At 33.7% G+C, this 25225-nt stretch overlaps 1 protein-coding gene across 2 annotated transcripts in view; it reads left to right on the top strand.

Annotated features, from left to right (window-relative positions):
• LOC136039115 (dynein axonemal heavy chain 9-like) overlaps positions 1–25225 on the top strand; it is a 41403-nt gene that overhangs the window by 14306 nt on the left and 1872 nt on the right. Inside the window, exons 4-9 of one of the 2 annotated variants that reach the window (XM_065722603.1) lie at positions 9046–9197; positions 13637–13755; positions 16811–16963; positions 19230–19551; positions 21775–21931; positions 24299–25089. In XM_065722603.1, the coding sequence (XP_065578675.1) occupies positions 9046–9197; positions 13637–13755; positions 16811–16963; positions 19230–19551; positions 21775–21931; positions 24299–24580 (1185 nt within the window). In that variant the 3' untranslated portion in view covers positions 24581–25089. Of the gene's footprint in view, positions 1–9045; positions 9198–13636; positions 13756–16810; positions 16964–19229; positions 19552–21774; positions 21932–24298; positions 25090–25225 lie in introns of those variants that run through there. The other variant, XM_065722608.1, reaches the window with a different exon arrangement.

Below are 25225 nucleotides of genomic sequence, written 5' to 3'. Positions count from 1 at the left end.
AAATGGGCGGATTGATGAAACATAAAATCATGTGGAATCGTGGGATTTTGGGAAAATTTCTGAATCTAAATGATCGTTTTCAAAGGTTGTCTGTGAAAATGAAAATATTCTCTCAAAGAATGCTTGATGATGTTATGAAAGATGTATCTCAACCTTTAAATTACTACATGAAGCTTGTGAGTCGTGGCTCTAGCGCATTTATTCAATTTATTGACTTACTAATCGAAAAAAATGTTATTCTGGATTTGCTTTTGTACACAACCTTAGAAATTCATTGATGATTTAATACTATCCAAAAGATTTGTCAATCTATGTTTTTTCATGTGAATAACAAATAAGTCGACAAATTAGAAAATCTTATCCAAACAGATTCAGTTAATTTGAATTGTATCTCCACTCGATTACTCTTCCTCTTTCTCCAGAAAAGAGAGGGGGGGAGAGAGAGAGAGAGCGAGAGAAAAAGATATATTCATACAGACACAACCACACAGACAAACAAACAGATGGTCAGACGCAGGTAGTTCACTTATCGTGGCCCGCCGTGCTAAGGGAACCCGAATGAGCCTAACTTGAATGTAGCTTTTTGAAAAATAGTGCGGCTGTAGGTTGGCTGCAGGCACCCGGGTGCTTTTGAATGTGTGTGTGACTGTCTGTTTACCTGTCTCTATTTTCTGTCTTTGTGTGTTTGTTTGTGCTTCTCTCTCTCTTTCTCTCTCTCTCTCTCTCTCTCTCTCTCTATCTCTCTCTTTCTCACTCTCTCTCTCTCTCTCTCTCTCTCTCTCTCTCTCTCTCTCTCTCTCTCTCTCTCTCTCTCTCTCTCTCTCTCTCTCTCTCTCTCTCTGTGCCTGTGTATTTAACCATCTGTTTGTCTATTTTTCTGTGTTTTGTGTCTGTTTCTGTTTATCTCTCTTTGCCTGTGTGTGTGACCGTCATTTTGCATGTATGTGTCTGTCTCTGTGTGTTTGTGTGGAAACACTGTTCATTATTCCGGATCAACAACAACAAGAACAACGCAACCAAAGGAGGAAGATTCGATGTTGTCTAATGTTTTGTCAAGTGTTGGAGGCCTACTGCCACACTCATATCGTGAACAAAGTAAAATACTCTTGACTTATCTCATGGAAAGTGAACACATCCAAGTTGGGAAATTTATAATCTAGTTGATTTAATATATGATATGCTTACAAATCATAAAGGACTTTTTCATTTGACAATAATCTATATAACTTTTTAATTGCATTAAACTTCCTGAAAAGTCTTATTACCAACAACCTAATTCTAAAGAAATCAATGGAACATAGTAGTAGTAGTCTAACATTAAAAGAAGAAGAAGAAGATTTTAAATCGATCTTGGAAAATACTACCATACCTAGTGCTAGTAGTAGTAAAAGTAGAAACAATGATTTACCAACACCAGTTGTGGTGAGACAAAAGCGAAGACGTATTGATATCAACTCACCACCATCATCACGACCCAATAGAAGGCAGAAAGGGTAGCAGTTACTACACTACGTGTTTTAGTTCAAAATGGTTGAAGTTTTAAAATGTGTTTATGAAAATACAGGTGAATTGGAAGTCTAATATCCCCCACTACACTTTCTCTGGATTTTAAAAAGGTTTAGGGAGAGAGTATCTACAAAATGAACTAAGTTACTTTCTACATCGAAATCATATGGGCTCGGGATATTCATTGTCGAAATACTAAAGCTTTTTTCCCACTGCATATAATGTAAACAGATCTTTCAACTCTAGATGAGATTCAAAGGCTTCACTATATGCCCTACAAATATTCTACTTGCAATCGTCTTTAGTCGCTTTGCATATGCTTTTCTATTGCAGAAAAGGAGACATGTTGAAGTTGCTAGACCTAAAGAAAGTATTCTTGAGCAAGATTATTACAAACAAAATTCAAACGGATCGATTTGGTGAATTTGGTAATCCACATGTTGAGGAGTTATTTTTGAATTATCATATAATGCTATAGTTATAGTCCTATCAAGGCCCCATTGTCCGGACGATTGATCAGAACTATTTGATTTTTAATTTCAAGATACTGTACATTGAAAAATACTGCTCCTTTTATTCAAGAATTCTTTAGGAGTAAGAGACAGTTGCTTGTTCTTTGACTAGTATAAAATTCCGAATTTGATTTTTGGGTAGCATTTGAAGACATATACAATGCCCAATGATCTCTATATGACATTTGCGTACAATATCTCTGATCCACTCTGTAATGATTTGAATGGAACAAATGATTTTTGGACAAAACTCTCCCACCAACAAATTTGATGATGAGTATGAAGTTGCTCTTGTCGATTGTATTCTCAAAAATACATATGGCATCCTGAGAAAAGATCATGCATACAACATAAAAGTTAGACCACACGATTGGCCATTCGTTACCAAGGAATGGATCATGAATCGATGAACTCGTGCAAATATCCTTGGATCTAACTACCATACATGGAATCTCGCTGTGCTATTGTGCTATTTTTCGCTGTGCTATCAACAGAAGAACTTCCACACGTAAAAATGGTGGCTTTGATTTTAACCTTTGGATGGATCAGGGTAGGATCTACATTAGTTCTCCCATTGACAGTACGAAGGTTATGATAAAAGATGATTTGAGAGATGTTCTTGGTTTCAAACAAAATATAATCAGTGGTAAAAGTGATGGAAGCACCATTGGCATGGGTCGTGTCATTTTCGCTGATATATTTGTTTTTTTTTACCTGCAATGTCATAGGAGCGGAAAGTAATGGCTACTTCTCTGTTTCACTTAACTATTCATTGTAATTTTAATTCGTCTTGTGTCTCATTCATTGACAGTAATTTTTATTAGATTTAAGTTTAAATTATTTTATGACATTATAAACTGTTTTTACTCGTTACTACTATTGCTACTACTACTATTACTGCTACTACTATTACTGCTTCTACTACTGCTACTACTACTGCTACTACTACTAGTACCACTAGTATTACTACCATTACTACAACTACTACTGCTACTACTACTTCTACTAGTACTGCTACTATTACTACTACTGCTATTTTTAATATTGATATATATTATTTTATCTCTATGCATTCTATTTTCTTTCGTTTACATACATGATAAGGATAACATAAATGAATAGTGAAACATTTTTTATTGTAGGTCAATGAAAATTCATCATCACCAAAAATATCCAGGAGTAGTGTATGGCGATATTGAAAATCTATATTGACATATCGATATATCGTACCAAATATGGATATTACCTAATCTAGCTCTTAATGTCAACTTGCAGAATTCCAAATAAGAATTATTTCTTACAGGAATATATTGAATATACCTTAAATTGTAATGATGGATGTGATCTTGACTTGTTTTTCGTTCAAGAACACTTAGGTGGATAACGTTGCTATTGCGAATTCTTGATGTCTCAACAAATAAAGCTTAAAGAAATACACAACTGTCCAAGGAGAAACTAGGTTCATGTTCGGTGAAAATGACAAGATCCATGCCACTGGTGCTTCCAGCACTTCTACCATTGACTATATTTTGTTTAAAACCAAGAACATCTCTCAGACTACTGTTGAGAATAGTCTTCTCATTGTCAAGATCTTACCCTGTTCTATTGAATAGTTAAAGGGAAAGGCACCATTTTTATGAACGGAGATTCTTCTATTGATAGCACGACACAAATCATTCATACTACCAAATTTTTTGTATGGTAAAATGATGCAGGGACATTTACCAAAGTTCATTTATTCTATCCATTCCTCTGTAATGAGTGGCAATCATGTTGTCTCCTGGTCTTATATGAGCGTTGGTTCGGTACGATCCCTGACAAAAGAACACGCATGCATGATTTTTCTTCTCCCAAAAATTACAAAATTTCACTTTTTTTTTAGATGGAAGATAAAAACCCTTACAGTAAGGTTCTCTGATATGGAGAATCTAATGGTGCAATCCTTATGAACATTCTTTGACAGTTTAGAGACGTTTGCGCCCTTTCTCAAAGGTTATACAAATTTTCTTAGACTTCCATGGCTTGTGATGGGTACATAAGACCTAATGAATATTATATATACGGAGTCAGCGTAAAAGCTAATCCACTTGATGTACCAATTGTTATCAAGATTCTGTACCTAAGAGTTTCAGTTCGTATTTGTACGAGCTGCTCCTTACCTACATTTCGTTGTCTTAAACTAAGTACTTAACCGATCAGGCTTGGAGTCCACTCTCAGAAAGGACATTAGTGCCGGACATGGACATTAATTTTATGACCAATTTATATAGGTATTTCTGAGACCCATATTACAAGACTTTCATGACTTGAGCATTTTTCTTGGATCAGTTTTTCTCGGAACTAAGGACTTTCTACTGAAAATCTAAAAAGCCGACACAGATGCAGCTGCTGACCGAGCTTGCCTTGCATTGACTACCGCAACTTCGTCATGCAATCCCCGAAAATAGCAAAATATTCGGCTGTAATTACATATAATTTTCGACCCATTCAATAATAAGATTTCTAATTGCTACTAATAATAAGATGCATGTTGCTTCTCTTGGTCTAAGATAAATGAGTCATGGAATGGAGTATTACAAAGATCGTCCACCAATATCGCGCTATGGTCTTGGTAGTTCATTTGCTAAGTTGTTTCCCTCTGCAATACCCTTGGCTAAAGAATATAGTGTACTGGCTGACACAGATTTCGCATCCTCTACGCTACAAGATTGAGGCTTTGGCAAGGATTAAAAAACGTATTTCGGGAAATCTCAGGTCTGGTGCAGAATCCTTTGGCTAGCGACTGAAATATCGAGAAAGTGAAAAGGTTTTAAAATGTTGAAAAACACTGCATCACTCAACAGTCTCCGCTCGGATCAGAAAACGACAGACATCACTCTTGTCAAAGAAGAAGAAACATAGGAAACCAAGCAAGAATATTGTTAGATCAAAAAAGATTTCTTTTCCTAGACTAAAATGCTACATCTACCACACAAGAAATCCCATTCATCAATCACTTCATATTTAAATCTTTTCAACGAAGAAATTATTGATGTGAGCGTAAAACATGATTACTATGAAAAATTCTACCCGCAATAACCGCTCTCTGAAAATGTCCATTTTCAAATTTATTCCAATGAAGATTATTTCACGGATTTGTCTTCCACATTTATAGATCTACGTGCTGCAGTTATGAAATCTAACAATGAAATGCCAAGTCATACTGATAGAATATCCTATGAAAATTGTGGGTTACATAATTTATTTCGACAAATATGTGTCTACATAAATGGAACATTTGTGAGCACTAGCAATAATTTGTCAATTTATCGAGGTACAAACATTTCATGTTGACCTGACGCCAAATTCATTAAAGGATTGAGGGGCTCAGCCAATGGATATGAATATGAGACAGACAGTGGCACTAAAAGTGCACTTGTTTCTCAAAAATGAGTGATACGTATGTGATTCTAATTGTGAAACAAATATACTTCTAAATTGAGAATGTTTTTTTTTCTTATTCAATATTTTAAGTAGGCTACCGTTCCTCTTCCCGAAGTAGAAAGAATCTGTTGATATGTTAGTTAATCTATAGTCAGTTGTAAGAGTTTTCGGATTAAAAAACTGATGGATTTATAAACATAAAATCAACCGAAATCTTGTAATTTGAAAAAAATATTTTGAATCTAAATGATCATTTTCAAAACTCTATGCAAAAGTAAATATTCTCTCAAATAATGCTTGATGATATTATATAAGATGAATCTCCACCTTTGAATTTGATGAATTTTCCACCTTCATTTTTCACCTACTGATTCAAGTTATTATTCTCAATATATTTTATGATTGCATTTAAGGCAGCTTGAAGTCTATAAATATGCATTTTATTAAGTTTTGCTGCAGAACATAAATGCTCCTCCAATTTGAATTTGCTTAATGATTTAATTCTTGTGATTAACTCTTGTGATTTCTACTGTTACTCTACTGGTACTCTTGTCTTTGTGTCACTGCTGCTTTCAGCTCCACTATCAACTTCTAATAGTATAGACAAACTACTCTTTTTTACTAGTATGTCTTGTCAAGTAAAAACTTGATGAAAAAGTATATTCAAACATATATTAAGAGAATTCTCTGAATTCTACTTTCTTACTAGTATAAAATGCATTGAAAATCCAACCTTATATTGGATCTGGTTGGTAAAGCTGGTTGCTAGGGCCTCATGGCTATATGTGAATTATGTCCTCATCAAAGTATGAAAATGAAGTTCAGGGTATAATCTTTAGAGCCTCAGGATATAAGCTCTGTCCCTGTAATTGTAAGATTTAGAGCCTCGAGCTGTCAGCTCTGTCCCTGCTATAGCAATACCATAAGTGATTCAAAATGACCTAATCTAAGGGTTGAATTGCAAGGAGGTTGAGTTAATCAAATTGAGTTGCATGAGATTTCAGGTAAACGAGGGTTGAATTACGCAGGGGTTGAGGTGTGTGGGGTTCGAGTTAACCGGGGCTGTGATGCACGGGGTTTTGTTGAATGAGGGTGAGTTGCAGGGGGGTGGTGTGGAATTACATTGAGTTAAATGGGGGTTGAGTTGCAAAGGAACCATTTCTTTCTCATGATAACTGATACGCATTAAGTTGTATCTCTGAAGCTACCTTAATATAAGGCAATATGTATAAGTTGTACTATGTTAATTCAAATAAAACATTCTTTAAGTCTTATTCTAGTAAGTATTATCATGACTAGAACTACACTCACCCTAATTACGTCCCTTATAAAGGGGCTTAATTTCACTAATGAATCCAGGGGAACTCAAGCCCCCTTCCAAAATTTTTCTGGAGTCCTCTTTCCCTTTTTTCGTTTTCACTCTTTTTTAGAATAAATTTGTCAAGTTCGTCAATTATTGGCACCTTTGTCACACTGTTCCCCTCCCCCAAGATTTTTATCATTTGCACCCTTATCATATTACACCCCACCCCCCAAGATTTTGCTGTAGATCTACCCTTTTCTCTAATTGAAAGTTTTTCCTAAAATCACTACACTCAGTATAATGGGTTTGCTATCAAACAGTACAACTGCATTTAGATGGTTTATATATTCTCTTAAAAGCGTCGAAAATTTCTCAACATGAAATGCTTTTTCTGCGTAAGTTCTGCCTTTTTATATTGAACCTTACTTGAAGTTTATCATTTTTCTTCTTCTTTGAGGCCAGTATCACCTTCAATTACTAATTGAAGTTTTAAAAGGGGTTCATTCATTTATATATATATATATATATATATATATATATATATATATATATATATATATATATATATATATATATATATATATATATATATATATATATATATATATATATATATATATATATATATATATCATGAAAAGAGAAATCACCAATGCAACAGCACAAACACAAAAAAAAGAGAGACAGAAGGAGAAAAGGAAGACTGTTTTCCTAAATTAGTGATTAATGTAGACCAGCACTTGAATGAGGCCTTAACCCTACTCATCCATACAATCACATAGGTCAAACAGCATAGCCATACACAATCAACCATAAAGAATAATCCATGGACAGGCAGTCATGTCGTCAATAAGTATAAGTCGTCATTTACCAAACAATAGAAAAAATAAAAAAGACAAATAATTCAGAGGCAACAACCCAACACAAGGGCTCATCAGGAGAATACACTGGCCTCTATAGGGTTTCGCCACTTTAAATTCTCTACCCAGCACAGTGTTGTGGCTACCACAGAATATCCATGGCATCCCCGTGTCAGGTATCACCCCCAAAATACATGCCTATGAAAGAAAAAAAACAGCAAATGTAAAACAACCAAGTAACACCAAAACAAGCTTATCCTGTTAATATATCCCTCTTTTTAGCAACAATAGGTAAACTAAATATAATAAATTTTACCAATTCACAAATAATAACACATTGCAAAAAACCTGAATGAACTAAACAATTATAGAATTCATCTTTACCATTTGGCTAATTTTTTAGAAAAATCCGCTCAATTAGAAACCCAATTTAAAATAAATGGCGCTGCAACAACAATTCTCGAACCTCCGAAATTAGTTGAAAATTTCTTTAAGTATTTCCAGATAATTCTTTTGATATTTATTTAAAAGTTCGTTATGATGAAAACTAAATTTTTTAAATTGCCAAGTTAATTTATTTGCAGAAAAACCTCTTGATATCAATTTTTGGCTTAAGATTTTACATCTATTTTTAAAATCAATATAATTACTACAAATCCTTGCATAGCGAAGTAACTGTGAGAAAAACGCTGAATATGTGATATTTGAGTGTATATTATTTTCAGGGAATGGGAAACTAATCACTTCAAAATCAAAATCATCCGTTTTATTATACATTTTAAAACTTAATTTATTATTATCACAAATATTAATATTTAAATCTAAGAAATGATCTTCATGACCAGCGCCATGACTAGGTTCAAGAATAAGCTCTGATGGATATATATTTTTAGAAATATCAATGAAATCCTTACAATTTAAGACCAAAATAACATCTACATATCTTTTATTATTTGACAAAACATATTTTAAATTAATTGGATTATTCTTATCCATCATATATTTATATTCTAGTTGACTTAAAAACAAGTCAGCTATAAATGGGCTGGCATTCCCCCCCATGGGAATTCCCACAATTTGCTTGTACAAATCACCACCAAATCTTATATAAGTATTGTATAAAACAAATTCTAATAACTCAAAAATCATATCCAAGCTGTAACATCTCAAGTTAACTGTAGTATTAAAGCAATTTGTCCATATAGCTTTTTTATTATAAGTGTCTATTTTTAAGAACCTTCTACTAGATAAGAGGAAAGATTTCTTGATAAAAGTTTTTAAATTATCAAACACTACATTAAGTGATAAATTAGTATACATTGTCGCAAAATCGAAAGACTCGATTCTCTTAAGACTCAATATATATATATATATATATATATATATATATATATATATATATATATATATATATATATATATATATATATATATATTTCAGGTTTTGGTAAGCATGGTAAAATGTGAAGAAATAGGTCCCTGCTGGTCTTCAGCTGTGAAAGATGAGATCATACAAGTATCAGAAGAAGCTGCAGTTGAGTCTAATCGCATCGAAAAGAGGTCGAAGGGCCAGACAGTCCTCTCTGCCCGACAGTAAGTATACTTTATTACTGCATCTTCACATTTGAAAATTGATGATTTAAGAGTATCTAAGCTATATTGAACCTTGACAGTAAACCTTTAATCCAAAATGTATCCGTTCTAATTTATCTACATTATCGAAGTCAAAGAATTACCATGACAGGAATAGTGACGGTATAATTACGTCAAAGAATACTATAGTTGGTGTACTATTAGATGATTTATATATATATATATATATATAAATATATATATATATATATATATATATATATATATATATATATATATATATATATATATATATATATATATATATATACATTTAATCCAAAATGTATCCGTTCTAATTTATCTACATTATCGAAGTCAAAGAATTACCATGACAGGAATAGTGACGGTATAATTACGTCAAAGAATACTATAGTTGGTGTACTATTAGAGCTACTAGTCCCTCAAGACATTATTACGTTATAACATAGTATAGCTGTAACGGTATAGTACACCTGTTACATAATAGAGTTTGTTTACTTATGCAAATGATTTCTTTGGATGTTACATAATAGGACTTGTTATAGTTCAGGGTGCGTGTTACATAGATGCTTGTTACATAATACGAAATGTTTTGTCTTTGATTACTTAAGAACGCCAGGAGAAAAGCTTCATGGGCCGCTAATCAAGATGAAAACGCAAGGGTTATGTAATAGGGAGTGCTTTCTTCAAGATATTCTTCAAGACATTTTTTAGGACATTTTTCTTCAAAAGGTGTTTCAAAGACATTTCAAGACATTTCACAGCACTTTTTAAGACATTTTTCTTAAAGACGTTTTTGAAGACATTTCAATACATGTTTAAAGACATTTTTCTTTAAGAAGTTTTTCTTCAATATTCTTTTGTTTATTATGTAATAGGGAATGTTTACCTGTGTTAAAGATGACACGATCTGGCATGACTTGTTTCTTCAGACCCCACGTTGAACCTTCGCTTGTAACTGAGGAGGGCACACCCGCGGGATGTTACCTAATACTTTAAAAGGTTCATTTTTCATGAGGATTTAATTTTTCTTTCAAGGTATCTTTTTTTCTTCAAAGGCTTTTTTTCGAGATTTCATTTTCCTTAAAGGCATATTATTTCTTCGAGATGTTTTTTCATTAGAGATTTCAATTTCTTTCAAGACGTTTATTCCCAGGGGACTTTTATATTCCAAAGATTTTTGTCCGCATTAGAATTTGAAGGAGACAGCTGGATCAAGAAGAACTTGATACTATTTTGATTCGAAAGATAGATTATACGAAATAACCTATTCCCAGCATGGATAATTTCCTGCACACTTTCTAGAACGTTTAAATGGATCGCATGTTTCCTATGTCTGTATTAATTGACATCCGGGAGAGAAAATCGATTACTGGAAATTGGTTATATTTGACGCCCACCTGCTTGTTAAGTAATGCTTTAGAGGGTACAAATGAATAATATTGGGGTTGTTCTTAGCACATTTTTTAGTAGTAGTGTCTTTTATTCTATTGGAACTTGAATGCACTATCAGAGGCGAAATAAAAGCAAAACTATCATTATGGCTAGAGTATGTTACATCTTCATATACGATCAAAAGTCCATCTTTTGCTCTTCATTACACAGAATTGTACACTTATATTAGAGGCAATCTTGAACGAACATACCTATGTACATAAGCTACAATATGCTTAAACTACAATAGTGAAATATACTGCTTTTATCCTGGAACAAGAAATCTATAAAATTAAGGTATTTTTTGTTCGTACAAGTTTTATTAATGAAAACAAATTTACCAGCATTATTAAAACACTTGAATCTTGGGACACTAAAATCACCATTAGACAGGTAGGAGGTAGATATTCTCAACTAGAAAGTGATTCAATCGAGGATTGCCAAGATAAATACTGAGAAATCCGCCATAAATCCGTACACGAGATCAAAGTATAATACCGCATGAAAACCATTACCTTTAACCAGTATATCTTGATCTATTGAGAGGAGAGGCTGACATATTAGAGGTAAATTCAAGGGGGTACAAGACATGTGACTTGATTCTACATTTCGTACATTTTTTCTTAGTATTATTTTCTAGCAATTCCCAGTCTGACACTCAATGGCTGACATACGGCACACTCTGCCAATTAAAATCACACCTATGGCATTTTTCGGGCTATTTCTTCCAAAAATATCAGTGGCTGAGACAAGGTACCCTCTGGCAAGCAGTGTGACACACATGATATTTTTTGGGTACCTTTCTGCGAAATTATCCGTTTGCACTGCAATCGATCGTTTAAACTTAATGAAAAATCCCCAGTACCGTTTCTTCTGATGACTCCTGGCAATTGAGGCAAGTGTGGCCCAATGTACCATCCCGATGACACCCTCTGGCACACATTATCACACTTATATTTTTTTCAACCTTTTATCCACAAAAACAAATGTATAAACTAAAAGTGACCATTGTTTTTATTTGAACAGCGGAAACTTCCCATTTCATTGTTAGATTGCGATGGTCCATGGAAATGCCCAGTTTTTGACGCTCAATGGCTGACAAACGGCACCCCCTAGCAAGCATAATCACAAATATGGATTTTTTTTTTGGCACATTCCTGCAAAAATATCCGTTTACACTAGAATAGCTGTTAAAACAAATCGACAGCAGGTAGCCAGGGTACGACACGTTGGTTGCGGGTGTTTGGGTTAGTTACGGGTGGGATGCAGGTACCCATTTTGTGGGAGGTGGTACTTTTAGTGGTCAAGAACTATTTTCCTGTGTTTTGGGCAAGCCTAGATCATTCTATTTCCCTGGGTATGTCGGGTCTATTGTTCAAAAGAGATGAAGTTTATTGGTTTGACTATCAAATTTTTGAAGATTTTCCACTTTTCCTGGGGTATGAAGAGTCTATTGTCCAAATCAAATCAAGTTTATTGATTTGACTATTAAAATTTTTTGAGACTTTCCACTTTTCCTAGGTCTATTGTTTAAAAGAAGTCAACTTTAAAAGTTTGACTATCAAATTTTTTATAACTTTCTACTTTTATCGGGTCTATTATTCAAAAGAAATAAACTTATATGTTTGATTGTCAAAGTTTTGAAGACTTTCCTCTTTCCTGGGTATATTGTTCAAAAGAAATCAACTTTAATGGTTTGACTATCAAATTTTTGAACACTTTCCACTTTACACCTGGGTCAATTATTTAAAATAAATCAACTTTAATGGTTTTACTGTCAAATGTCTTAAGACTTCCCACTTTTTCTGGGTCAATTGTTCAAAACAAATCAACTTTATTGGGTTGACTATGAAATTTCTTATGACTTTTCACTTTTCTTGGGTCTATTGTTCAAAGGAAATCGACTTTATTGGTTGAACTATAAAATTTTTGCAAGACTTACCACTTTCTCTGGGTTTATTGTTCAAAAGAAATCAACTTGAATGGTTTGAGTATCAAATTTCTGAAAACTTTCGAAAGAAATTTACTTTATTGGTTTGAGTATCAAATTTGTGAGGGCTTTCCACTTTTCCTGGATCCATCTTTCAAAACAAATTAACCTGGGTATATTGTTCAAAAGAAATCAACTTTACAGGGTTGACTATAAAATTTTTGAAGACTTTCCATTTTTCTTGGTCTATTGTTCCAAAGAAAACAACTTTATTTTCAAATTTTGATGACTTTTCACTTTTTTTGGGTCTATTATTCAAAAGAAATCAACTTTATTGATTGGACTATAAGATTCTTGAAGACTTCCCACATTCCCTGGGTCGTTTGTTCAAAAGAAACCAACTTTGTTGGTTTGAGTATCAGTTTTTAAGAGTTTCAAAAGAAATTTACTTTAATGGCTTGAGTATCAAATTTGTGTGGGCTTTCCACTTTTCCTGGGTCTATCTTTCAAAAGGAATTAACTTTATTAGTTTTACTATTAAATTTTTAAGACTTTCCACATATATCGTTTTTGACAATAAAGGGTATTTTTTTACAAAATTATAAAATCAGCAAAAGGTTTAAAATGTCATAGGAATGATAATATGGATCATAGGCATGACACTGTCTAGCCATAGTGTGTCATGGTGACGTAAATTGACATGGTGTATCACGAAAAGAGCATGGCGCCGGTTTTTCCAGCATTACCTAAAAAACGATCAGAAATTAAATATAAAAACAAGTTTTTTCAAGTACTTTTGAAACAGCTATTTATTCTAATTAAACGGCCTTTGTGATTCAGGGGTCATTCCTAAAGAATTGATACAAAATTTGAAATTTAGCGTAAAGAGTGAGGTATTGATGAGGAGGTGAAACCACTCATATACGTCATAAAATCTGTTCGTCTTAAGTCTTAATGTTGCTCCTTAATTTCAGTTGAAAAAACTTGTTTTTTTTTGTTTAATTAAGGATAGATCAAGGGCAGATGAAAGATTGTTTGAATTTATTTTTTCCAGGAATCCTTTTCCAGAAAACTTAAGCGGTCCAGCACAAGTTGCCGAAGCTGAAGCCCTAGCTTTGATGTGGGAACATTTACTCAAGTCTTTGGCTCCCACCTGGGGCTGTGCACTCCATAGTAATTTTGTCTCTCTTAGTTTCAATTTTTTGTTTTTGCCTCTCTTTCCGCAGTTTCTTTTATTTAGTATACAAAATAATTTTGAACGTTCCGGCTCTGATAAAAGTAGAAATGAATATGAGAGGAGACAGCCGATTTTAATAAACGGTCGGTCATTTTAGACGACGGAGATTTGGATAAAATCATGACAAGAATCGATATATTGCGTTAAATTTGGAATAGAATCGGAATGCTCCCTGTCAAATTGTAGGTTCTGAATTTTTTGCCAATCAGCTTAGCGCATTAGGGGGAGGGATATTCATGCCCTGGGTAGGAATTACTGAACAAAATCAAGCACAAATCGAATCTGAAAGATTATCTCTTTATTTGCATTGATAACAATTTTGTAGCATAACTTTATCGACAGCACAAACTAATCAAGCAAAACTAAAGAATTGGGAATACCTAGACTTTTGTTCGAAATTCTAAACAGTAGTGACGTGTATGCGCTAAAGAGTTGAATGTGTCCTCGCAAAACTTAATATTAGGGCGAACTCACCTACTCAAACCGTGGTTAAATAAATTAATATTGGTTGCATCCTTTCAATTTTGGAAATTGGTCAGCTAACACTGCCTTTCTAATTGTTCGTGGGAACAAACTGTTTGACGTGTAGATTGAGAATCGGGGAAATAGAAACTAAAACTCTAAAAGAAAACTATAACAATTAATACGTCAAAAGAATTGACCTTTTATAAAGATTCCAAATGTATAAAATTTATTAAGCGCAATGTTACGCTTAAAACGCTACGAGGCTAAATAAAATTTGCCTGATTTTCAAAAAGGAAGGAAACACCCCCCAAAAAGGAAAGCGATCGTAATGAAAATCACACCATCATATTCAGTATGTAAGAGAACTTTAATGTTGTGGTTTCAAGCTCTAATCTTCAAAAACGTTGAATTTTGTAAATTTTTTCCTAGAAAAAAAAATCATGGATGCAGGGTTTTTTTTTCTTTTTTTTTCACGGGGTGATTTTATCAAACAGATGTTCCTAGAAGCTAAGGAGAGGGTTTATTTGAAAGGAAATTAACATTTTTAGCGACCTTTCAGAGACAAAATTTAGTTTCCCAGGAAAGCAGTGTTTTCTGCCATTTCGTGGCATCAAACTCTTATTTCGCGCTCAAGGTGCTATCGAAAGGAAATTCTGAGATGGCCAATCGATTTAAGAGTATAAAAAATCTATATATTGAGTTTCCCATTTGAACAGAAAGTAGGCTGCACAATGGCACATTTGTTTCCGAAAAGTCACGTAGTCCATACAAGAAAAATGCTTAATACGAACACCACTTACCTCAATGCTTGATTGAACTAAGTTCAGTCAATTTATTATTCATGAAATTATGTTTAGCTGTGCAATAATTACACATTAGTTATTGGAATGGGTCATTGTATAGACGAGGAAGGAAGGAGCAGATGCCTAAAAGGACGCGTTTCTGTGCCCACATTGTCTTAACTCTCCATGAGCCTTCGGATAAGTATAGAAAGGGGTATGAGGAGGGGCAAGAATTAATCTCTTATTTTCTTTCACTTAGACTAAGCCTGAATAAGAGTCAATACCTCCCTTCTTACTAAAGAGGAATGTTTCGGGTAGAAACTGATATCTAATTAATGTTGATTCCCGAGAATATATTTGGTACGCACCATTTTTTTGGTTCTAGGAAGGGTGGGCGGGATACTATTGCCCCTCCCATTATGATAATCTTTTTCTTTGTATAGTAAACATTTACCTCACATGTCTATCAGCACGGAGGTTAAAAAGGCAACGAGAGGCATTATGAGCTTCACCAAGAAGTTTACTGGGAGAGGGCCAGTTTTAACAGCAGCTTTGTTTTCAGCCATTTTAAATGGTAATGTTTTTCTTTTCATTTTCAAATACAATGATCCAATGTATTTAAACATGTGTATAATATCTGTTTAAACATCAGAGAACCTTATTGTAGAAGTCACGATTGCTTCAGCCGCATAGAGGATCAAAATACGAAGAATTTCCATCCACTTGAACAATAATAACCCTTCCTGTCAAACCAGAATTTTGCAGTGAAAACAGTAATGACTTTTCAACACAGCTAACGTTCATCGAAAATATCAACGGAAGGTAAGGAGCCACATCAAAACTTGAAACGAATTGAAGTCGTTCCGTATATAAGAAAGACTGTCCCCTTTTCAACTCATCGCTCTTTACTCTAAAGTTTAACTTTTTGTCCCAATTCATAAAGAACGACTGCTGAAACACAATAGCCGTTGGATTGGAATCAGAAATTTTTTTTTATAACATTAAAAAGCTTTAGCGTAACTAGTGAGGTGTTAAGAAGGGGTCAGTCCCCGCGGAATAATTTATGTTTGTTTCAAGTTTTAATGTAGCTCCTTAAATTTCAGTTGAAAAAATTGTTGTTTTTTTTGGTTTTCTTTTCGTTTTTTTTTTTAATAAAAACTAAAAATCCATCAAATACTCTTCTGCGTTAGATCATGTTGATTTTTTTTTCATATAGCCCAAAATCAGAAAAATTACTTCCTCCCCCCCTAAAAAGTTAGAGAACCAATAGTACGTATTGGGACATTGCTAACATAAATTGGTGTTAGTCTTATTCTTCTAAGTTTCATCGTTTCCTAAATTACTTCGGCTTGAATCAGTTTCATGTTTGCGTTCACATCAAACTCGCCTTTGAGGCTATAGCGTAGATATATTATCAGAGTAAAATAAAGTACGTTATTAGCGAATGTTGAGCGCATGTTCACATATTTTGATTAGTTTTGATGTGATTTAGAATATCACATGTAGCCACTATAGGTGGCACGTAGCCACCCCCTTAAAACAGTATGCGATAATTGACTGTTGCCAACACGACATGTCCAACTTCTAAATTCAATTACTAAAATATTTAAGGTGCTAGATTCCCAGTAGTGGAAAACAATATATACTCTAAATTGTCCTGAAGCTACACGGTCCACAAATTTTCATGAACATTTTCTTTTTTTAAATGGAATTCTTCACTGAAACTTTCTTTGAATTCTTTTAGAGGAAGAATATTGGAAAAACAGGTGTGCTGATTTAGAAAATATTTATGAGCAGCTGCTGTCACAGACATCTAAAAAAGCTTCGAATCTACTTGAAGAATCAGGCAGCATTCATGTTGGGACAATGAAAAAACTAATTGCTGCTACTGTTGCAGGTAATCCTTTGAAAGCTGACCAGCTAATAAGGTTTTAAAAAGCAGTTCGATCGTAACATTTATGATAAGCGTCATTTTGAAGAAGAAAATAATTTGGTAGACATCCTAAAGTAGGTTTAAGAAGACTACTATAAAAAAGCTTGCGTTTTCTGCTATTTGACGACGTTTCTTTACTACAGTGGTGCATGTGTTAGCCCTGTGGCAGCTGGGATTGAACCCCATGTCCCGTGTCGCTAAGCATTCCTGAGGATCACTTCCCACAGAGCCTCGTAGTGATTCTAGGTCTCATAATCTGGAGGGGGACAAGGTTTACCATAGAAGTGCAAAAAAAATATAATGAAAGGAATTTAATGTCAGAAAAACTAGGGGGACATCTGCCACCCTCTCCACCCCTGCAGAGGCCTAGAATCCCCAATGGAGAATGGTAAACTGTTTTCTTCTTCAGATTCTCTTTTATCAGTTATCTAAAACCCCTATAAATCAAGGACTGCACAACACACAGCAAACAAAGAAAGTAATCCCATAAATATTTAGAGTAATAAATCCTGTCAGCATTAGCAAATTCAATAAACAAAAAAGCGATAAATGAGACTCTTCAGCGCATTTTTGAGCTGAACTGACAAATTCGAAAAGTTTGCTTACTGGGGACATTTCCCCAACAGATTATGCATACAATTGTTTTTATTTTACTTCTGGTGTATTTTATTTCATCATAAATTTATCTACAAGAAAAAATTATTGCTTACCCTCATAATCTGACTATAATAGCGCTGATGCTATAGCTGGTGATGCCTTCTTCTAATGTGCCTTTTTCCTGGTACTGAATTATTAACTATATTGCGCCAAGCATAACTTAAGGCTATTATTTTTACTGACTTAATTTTCACCATGGAACCACCAAGGAAACTAGGACTTTATTCCTTAGAATTCTAAGATAAATGACTATTTAAATGGTCATTACTCAATGTTGTAGTTTCTTGAAATGAGTATTTTTGTGCTAAGTACGGCAGTGTTTCATAATAATTATTTCCGCTTTGCAAGAAAAACTATTGATAATTTACTCAAGCTTTTTAATTATAGAAAATACAATATATGACAAATTATTGTGCATAGATCATTTATTGAAATTGTTCTTTGAACATCCCGTGAATTTTCTTTTTGACCGACTTGATAAACACTAATTTGCATCCTAGAATTTTCAGTGACACTTGACACATTCTTGGAATTGCTTAAAATTATAAATCAAATATTGTCCTTTAACTTTCTTTCCGTCACCTTTACATCAAATTCTTCAAAAATATCGTCCATACCGAATTAAATAATGTTGGTCCGTGATCTCGGAGGAAGATTGAAAGCTATAGTAGCCTATGTAAAATTTCACCTGTTAGACTTATTTCAAATTTTTCAAAAATATCATCTATACCAAATTAAATAATGTAGATCCCGTGATCTCGGAGGATGAGTGAAACCTACATTATGTGAAATTTTACCTGCTAGCCTTATTTCAAATTTTTCAAAAATATCATCTTGGATGAAGATTGAAAGCTACATTATGGGAAATTTCACCTTAACAGGTGGAATTAACAGGATATAGATTATATATGAAATATCATCTATACCAAATTAGATAATGTAGATCCCGTGATAATGGAGGAAGATTGAAAGCTAAATTACGTGAAATTTCACACTCAAACAATTTTGATAGTGCCAACTCAATGCTTTGTTAAAGTCAATCTCTTTTTTCAACACCATCGTTGGTCATTACCGTAATCCTGTCTACAGGATATTTTTAGTTGAATCCTTTGACTATTATTCCCAAAACGTGTCTTTAGATAATTGGAATTCTACTGAAAGGATTTCCTGGAGGTGATTTCAAATCAATGATTTTTCGAGTCGATTTTTATTTACTGCTTTGATGCAAAAACCGCGCTGACGTCTGATCATCTGCAGAAATACGTGCTAGAATTTTTTAATTTTTATCCAATACCTTGGTTGATGGATACCAAGTAATTTGCCATTTCTTTTTGTTTAACAGTAAACGTTTGACCTGCCTTCACATGTATTTTTCATTGATGCACATTTAAGGTAATTGAATTTCTTATTCTTTCAATGACATCTGTCTCACAAGTAATAATATGCACTAGCGCTGTATGGCGCATTTTTGTCAGAAATTTACCATGTCTTCAACTCTTCTTAACCTACACATTATTTTATATGACAGCGACGAACTGAAACAAGTTCCATTGATTCATTTTGTTTATTTCAGCTCTAGCAGAAGGGAAGACAATCCTCCAGTATATTGGAGGCGTTCATGCCAGATTTGAAAAGGTCTTATCCCTAGATGTCAATGCTGGTTTTTTCAATAACATGTCAAATGCTATCAAACACTTCGCGGAAGCCTTAGATGAAGCTCGGACTAACTCTTCTGCATTTCAAAAAGGAATTTTTTCTCAGAAGCTGTTGAGATATTACACCATCTCAACTCTGGATAAAATTAGCAGCTATTTTTCCTTTCTATTATTTTCTATTGATGAAAAGTCACTTGAAGAATGCATAAAGAAGACAAAACTGGTTGTTGAAGAGTTCCGGTAAGCCCTATGACTAGTATTAGAAATGATACTTTCAACGCTCATTCAATTTGATCAAATAATTTTATTCATGCCGACTTTAAAAAGTCGCGAGTATAGAAAATGATATAATATAACAACAAATCAAAATAACTAAGAAAAAGTGAAAATGCGGCAGCAATTAACCTAGCCAGAATAGTGAGGCTTTCAAGCTTCTGGCATACTAGCAATGAAAGGCTTAAAAGAAAGGCACATAATGGCTCAATTAACTCATTAAGTGATGCTAATACTTGCTCACGCAATGAAAATCATGTAGATACTTGTAGCAGTTTAGACTTGGCAAACGAACATCAGCACTTAGTTCATTAGCACTAGAATAACGAGGCAGTTCATGCAGGGGACATAGGGTATCGTTGCACGCCACTTCGAATTTTACGTAAACCATGAACAGTGATCCAACAAGCAAGAATCAATTGGAAAGCATTGGTTTGTGAGCTCGAAAAAGAACGTTGTTAACCTCAATTGAGCGATTACATAACCGGCTGGGCAGTAGATTTCCTCTGAGTTATACTGATATCAGAGAATGGCTTATGTAAGCAAATTGAGCAATTACATAACCCTCAGAGCAGTAGATTACCTCAGAGTTATACTGATATTAGAGAAGTGCTAATGTAAGCAAATTGAGAGATTACATAACTGGAAGAGTAATAGATTTCCTCGGAGTTATACTGAGATCAGAGCATGGCTAATTTAAGCAAAATCAAGCAAAATAATCACTAAAGACGAACCCTTAGTAATGGAACTCCATCACAAGTGATAGGTTATTTCCACATAGTCTTAAAGGCAGAATTAAGGGCACCGAAAAGTTGCCATGGGAAGAAAAATATACGTTCAGTCTTAGAAGAATTATAAAAAAAACATCATCAAAATCACCAGCAAAACTCTCACAGATCTTAATTAATATGTCAAGAATAGTATGCAGACTAAGCCAAAGAGGTCCACTAGCAGTAAGGCGCCCATTGAGGTCACCGCAAAAAAGATAAGCAAAAATTGCACTATTTAGGTGAACGCGGTTTCCTACCGAAAAAGTTGGACTCAATTCAAACCCCAACGGATAAGACATTGCTGTCTTGTAAACCAAAAAGAAATTTAAACAAGGTGGCAGAATACCATGATCTTTCAAAATATTAAGCCATTTCAAATGGTTTAATCAAATACTTTATGAATCTCTACAAAGCAAGCATAAACAAACATAGGAAATGACCAATAGTATCCCATAACAGCGCGCAGAATAAAAATTTAATCATACCACAGAATTGAATAGAGGCCATAGGCATCTTTTGTTGTCAAATTTGTTATAGCAGCATCAGTATCACTGTAACATTGCTCCTTTATATGCAATAAGTTATCTGAAATAGAAATTTTTATCTAGCCTTTGTTGCCAAACCAATTATTAACAAAAAGAACAGAAGAAAACGGAGGAAAGTAACCTGGAAGATACATTACAGGTTTTGATTATACCATCCCTCTGTCCAGGAAAAGGTCCAGAATTTTCTACTCCTTTTGCATTTGATTATGAAGGGTGTGAGTATAATGTTTCAAACGTGATCCTAAATTTTTTTAGGATTCAATAAGCAGTATTTTTTTCTCTCATTTTGGGTATTGATACTTATTTCTAATAAATTTCCTTTTTATTGAATTGATTACTAAACAAAGAACTAACCACAATATTAAAACGTAGCCTATCATAAACCTCCAATCCTGGGGAATACAGTAGGGTGTGAAAGAAAACTTATTTAAACTAAAAAAAAAAATAAAGAAAGCAAGAAAGAGAGAGTGAGAGTGTGAGAGAGAAAGAGAGAGAGAGGGAGACAGAGAGAAAGGGAGGCTTTACTTTTGCTGAGTTACCTGTTCTAAGATGATGCGCAAATTATTGGTTAAAAAAGTACTATTTCAAAAAGTATTGATTTTAAGAGTATATACTTGAAATAAGAACATATACTATTTAATATTTTGCTGCGTTTAAGGAATGTACTCGGGCGGAGAGAGACATAATCGAAGTTTTTATATAGCATAATATATCCAAAATATTGTTAGGATAGTTTTATCCAATACGTCTGGCTGCAATATTATCTAGACACAGTAGCGTTAAGTATGTTTTCGAAAAATTTATTCTAGGAAAAGAGTCGACCGTGATAATACAAAAAAAGTAAAAAATACTGGAGAATAAAATGTCATTTGCAGGGTTGCAATGATATGTAATTCAAACGTCTCAGATGTAACTCAACTGGATGATGAACTGCCGAAAAAGGAGGATTCCATTTCCATAGTTGACCAGCAGTACTCAAAGATGCTTTTGACTCTTTTTGAATGCTTCCAATGGAAATTGTCATCAATAGAAGTAAGATCTTTTATTAATAATGCCCAATTTTAAAATACCAACCCAAACAGCACTAAGTCAATAGTAGGACCCGAAATGTGGAGGTCAGTGTCATTATCGGATATCAGCTTTTTTTTGTGTGTGTGTGTGTGTGTTGGTTTGTGTTGGTGTTAGAAAATCTAAAGATTTTCTAAGTAAATCATTTTAGCATTGTTTGGAATTCACAGTGAATTATTGAGGCTGTTCTTTGGTGCGTAATAGACCAGGGAGAAACATGTGAGCATAAATATGGGCAGAGAATGCAGAGTTTAAACTTTAGGTAAGGGTTTTTTTCTGAAGATGAATTTATTGGCAAATTATATCGTACCTGTACGATACCGATATATCGGTATCAGACCCCGAAAATCCATGTTGGTCTGGCCCTAGTAAGTAGTCAAGCATGGTTGTATAGGTTAATTAGTGAACTTTGTCTTACGGAATACAGCAAATGTTATGAGAGGACTTGTTAGACGAGGTATTAAAAGACGAAATCTCCTAGAAGTCGATACGCAATGATTGAAAAATACTTAAGATGTGATTTGGAAAATGTTGGCGAAATGAAAGCATACTTTTAGGGATGCCAGAATAGGTTTGAAAAATATGTTAAGAAGAATTCATCGCCTAAATAATTTTTCCTATTGGAATCGTCAAAAGAAAGCTTTAGGTAGTCATAGGAATGACCACATATGAAGAAACAAATTGTGTAAAAGATGTCCTTCGATTGTGCTTAGCCAAAAAACAGTTTAAGATGGCCAAACCAGTTTTTTTCGGATGAAAAATGATAGGTTGCCAAAAATAACGCTTATGGAAATGTAGCCAGGGCCAAATGAAAAGCAAAACGTCCTCAAGTGGGAACGCAGGAGTTAATAAATAAATTATAATAAATATATAATAATATATAAATTACTATAACAAATATAGTATTACAAATAATAAATTACTATAAATATAAATTACAATAATAATTTACTTAAATAACATGAACTTCATGTGAGGGAATAAAGAGTGAAAATCTGAGCAGTGAGAAGGAGGAGGAGCTTGAGCAGCTGTCTTGGCCTCAGGCTACTTGGATCTGGGACGAGTTGTCGTTGGTAGTAGATGTGAAGTCCTTACATTATAAGACACGGAATTGCCCTATTTTGAACGATTTACATGCGTCTTTACCCATGCAAAATCTTCAGCATTTTATTAATTACTCTCGTCGTCTACGTGAAATCCAACTTGTCTTGGGTTTCCTAATCATAATTTTACCGAAATTTGGAATCCACAGCACTAACGTATTTGCTAAATCTAAAACACTTGGGGTCTGTCCGCATTCCAACTGAAAATAATATTTTGTTATTTCTCATGTCCTTGGAAAAATGAAAATGTAGCAGATTGTATACTGAACTATCTTTTTGAAATTAAGTATTCATGATGGAATGAGACATTAAATCCATATTTTCTATCCGATTTCCAAAAATACAGCGAAAAAATATTTAGTTTAATCAATTTTAAAGTTCTGGTAAAAGAATGGCATTAGTTACAGAAAAAGAGCGAAGTTGAGCAGCAAAAAAAAAAATAAAATAAAAGAAAAGAAAAACGTAGAGTATAGTCCAGAAAAAATTTAACAACAAATTACTCCCCTTTTATAAAAAAGAAATACACATTTTTCAATTCCTCTTTAAAATCTAATTCTGGCGCTTCATTTTTCTTCAACCATTCATACTACTCTTCACACGGTGATACATTGATTAATTCGAAGAATGATCTAAATTGACCCTGCCTTATGACCCCTACCCCCATCTTCCTATTCCAGGTCATTTTTTTTCATTTTCTCTTTGTTTGCAATTGTCAACTCCGACGAAAAATATTACTAGAAAAGTAAAAAAAAAAATTAATCTAGCACTCGTATTTTCCAATCACTGTATTAAAAGTAGAAAAAATAATAATGTCTAAGTTGTGGTCAGATTGGAATACTTCAATCCTTGCTGAGAACAATATCAATAGTATAACTATTGACTGGCATAACTAATTAATCACGAAACATCCCTTTTATTACTTTATTTCCTTGTTCGCTCAAGATAAAAAACAGTATTTTAAGACTTTCAAATACGGTAACAAAAGGGATGTTCGCAATTAGTTGGGTACTTCAGTGAATTTATGTTTGGTTTAGGCTATAAGGTTAGGTCTGAGAAACACGTGAACAATATACTTGGATGTCATCGTGATCGAACAGGATTCTACGGTGGAACTTTCCTGGACCCTTTTTAGTTAACTATACTAGCCTTTTCCTCAAAGCTTCGACATAATTGGCTAATAGCAATACGTCGTCGGTTCCACCCCATGTTTTATCAGTTTTATTTTTAGGTAATTGTTCAACGCAGCACTCTACTTCGAAATATAGATTCATCACAAGTAAGTCTGACGCCAGAAAGTCTACTTTTGCATGGGCGCCTTAAGGCTATTGTCCAGAATTATCAAAAAATAGTCAGTAGTTATTCAAATAATGATATTAGATATTTCTTAAATACAGACAAAGACCCTGAAGAGTTAAATCAAATTTTGAACGAGACACAAGAGCTTACAAACAAGCTGAAAGTAGTAATCAATGCTGGTCAAGAAATTGATTTTACTGGAATGTGCAGTTAGCTCTAAATTTTATGTCCTCTTAGAAACCCTTGTAACTTAATAGCTATAAATTTTGAATTGACTGATTGTTTTGATACAGAGGAAATGAAACTCTCGAAAAACTGCTTTAGCCTCTGTCGGTTCGTTATTCAAAAGGCTTGACCGTTTAGTAGTTATCTTTTAAGGATTAATTTTGGGTCTGTAGAGGAAAACTGTAAGTAGTAAAACTTGTTTCCTGACACACAACCGGAATTTTTGCTGATTCCTCTATAATTTCTACTCGAATATTTTTTAGGTAATTATTGGCTCATTTATGTATACTATTGTATTGTATACTGTGTATTACATGCATCTATTTACACGCAGTAGAATTATTAGGAAGTAAAATCATATTCAGAAGCTGCATTAGTAGTTATAACTTTTTTATGAAGTTTTTAATATTGTGTTTTAGCACCTAAAGCAGTTTAAGTTATGTTGTTTTGAGTCATACACATTTTTGCTGCTTTCATATTATCATATTATTTTCGGAAATGAAAACAGCTACGCCATAAGAAAAAACCTTAATAACTTTGTAATATTTGATTTGTCTAATGCTTAAGAGACGTGCAGTGCATATAAATGCGGCTTCCAATAGCATCTAAATGTGGTGAGACTCGAAATGTTTTC

This window comes from Artemia franciscana, chromosome 2 (genome assembly GCF_032884065.1).
Source record: "Artemia franciscana chromosome 2, ASM3288406v1, whole genome shotgun sequence".
In the NCBI taxonomy this organism is placed as follows: domain Eukaryota; kingdom Metazoa; phylum Arthropoda; class Branchiopoda; order Anostraca; family Artemiidae; genus Artemia; species Artemia franciscana.
The sequence above is the reverse complement of the archived record's forward strand: the minus strand, read 5'-3'. Positions and strand labels throughout refer to the sequence as shown.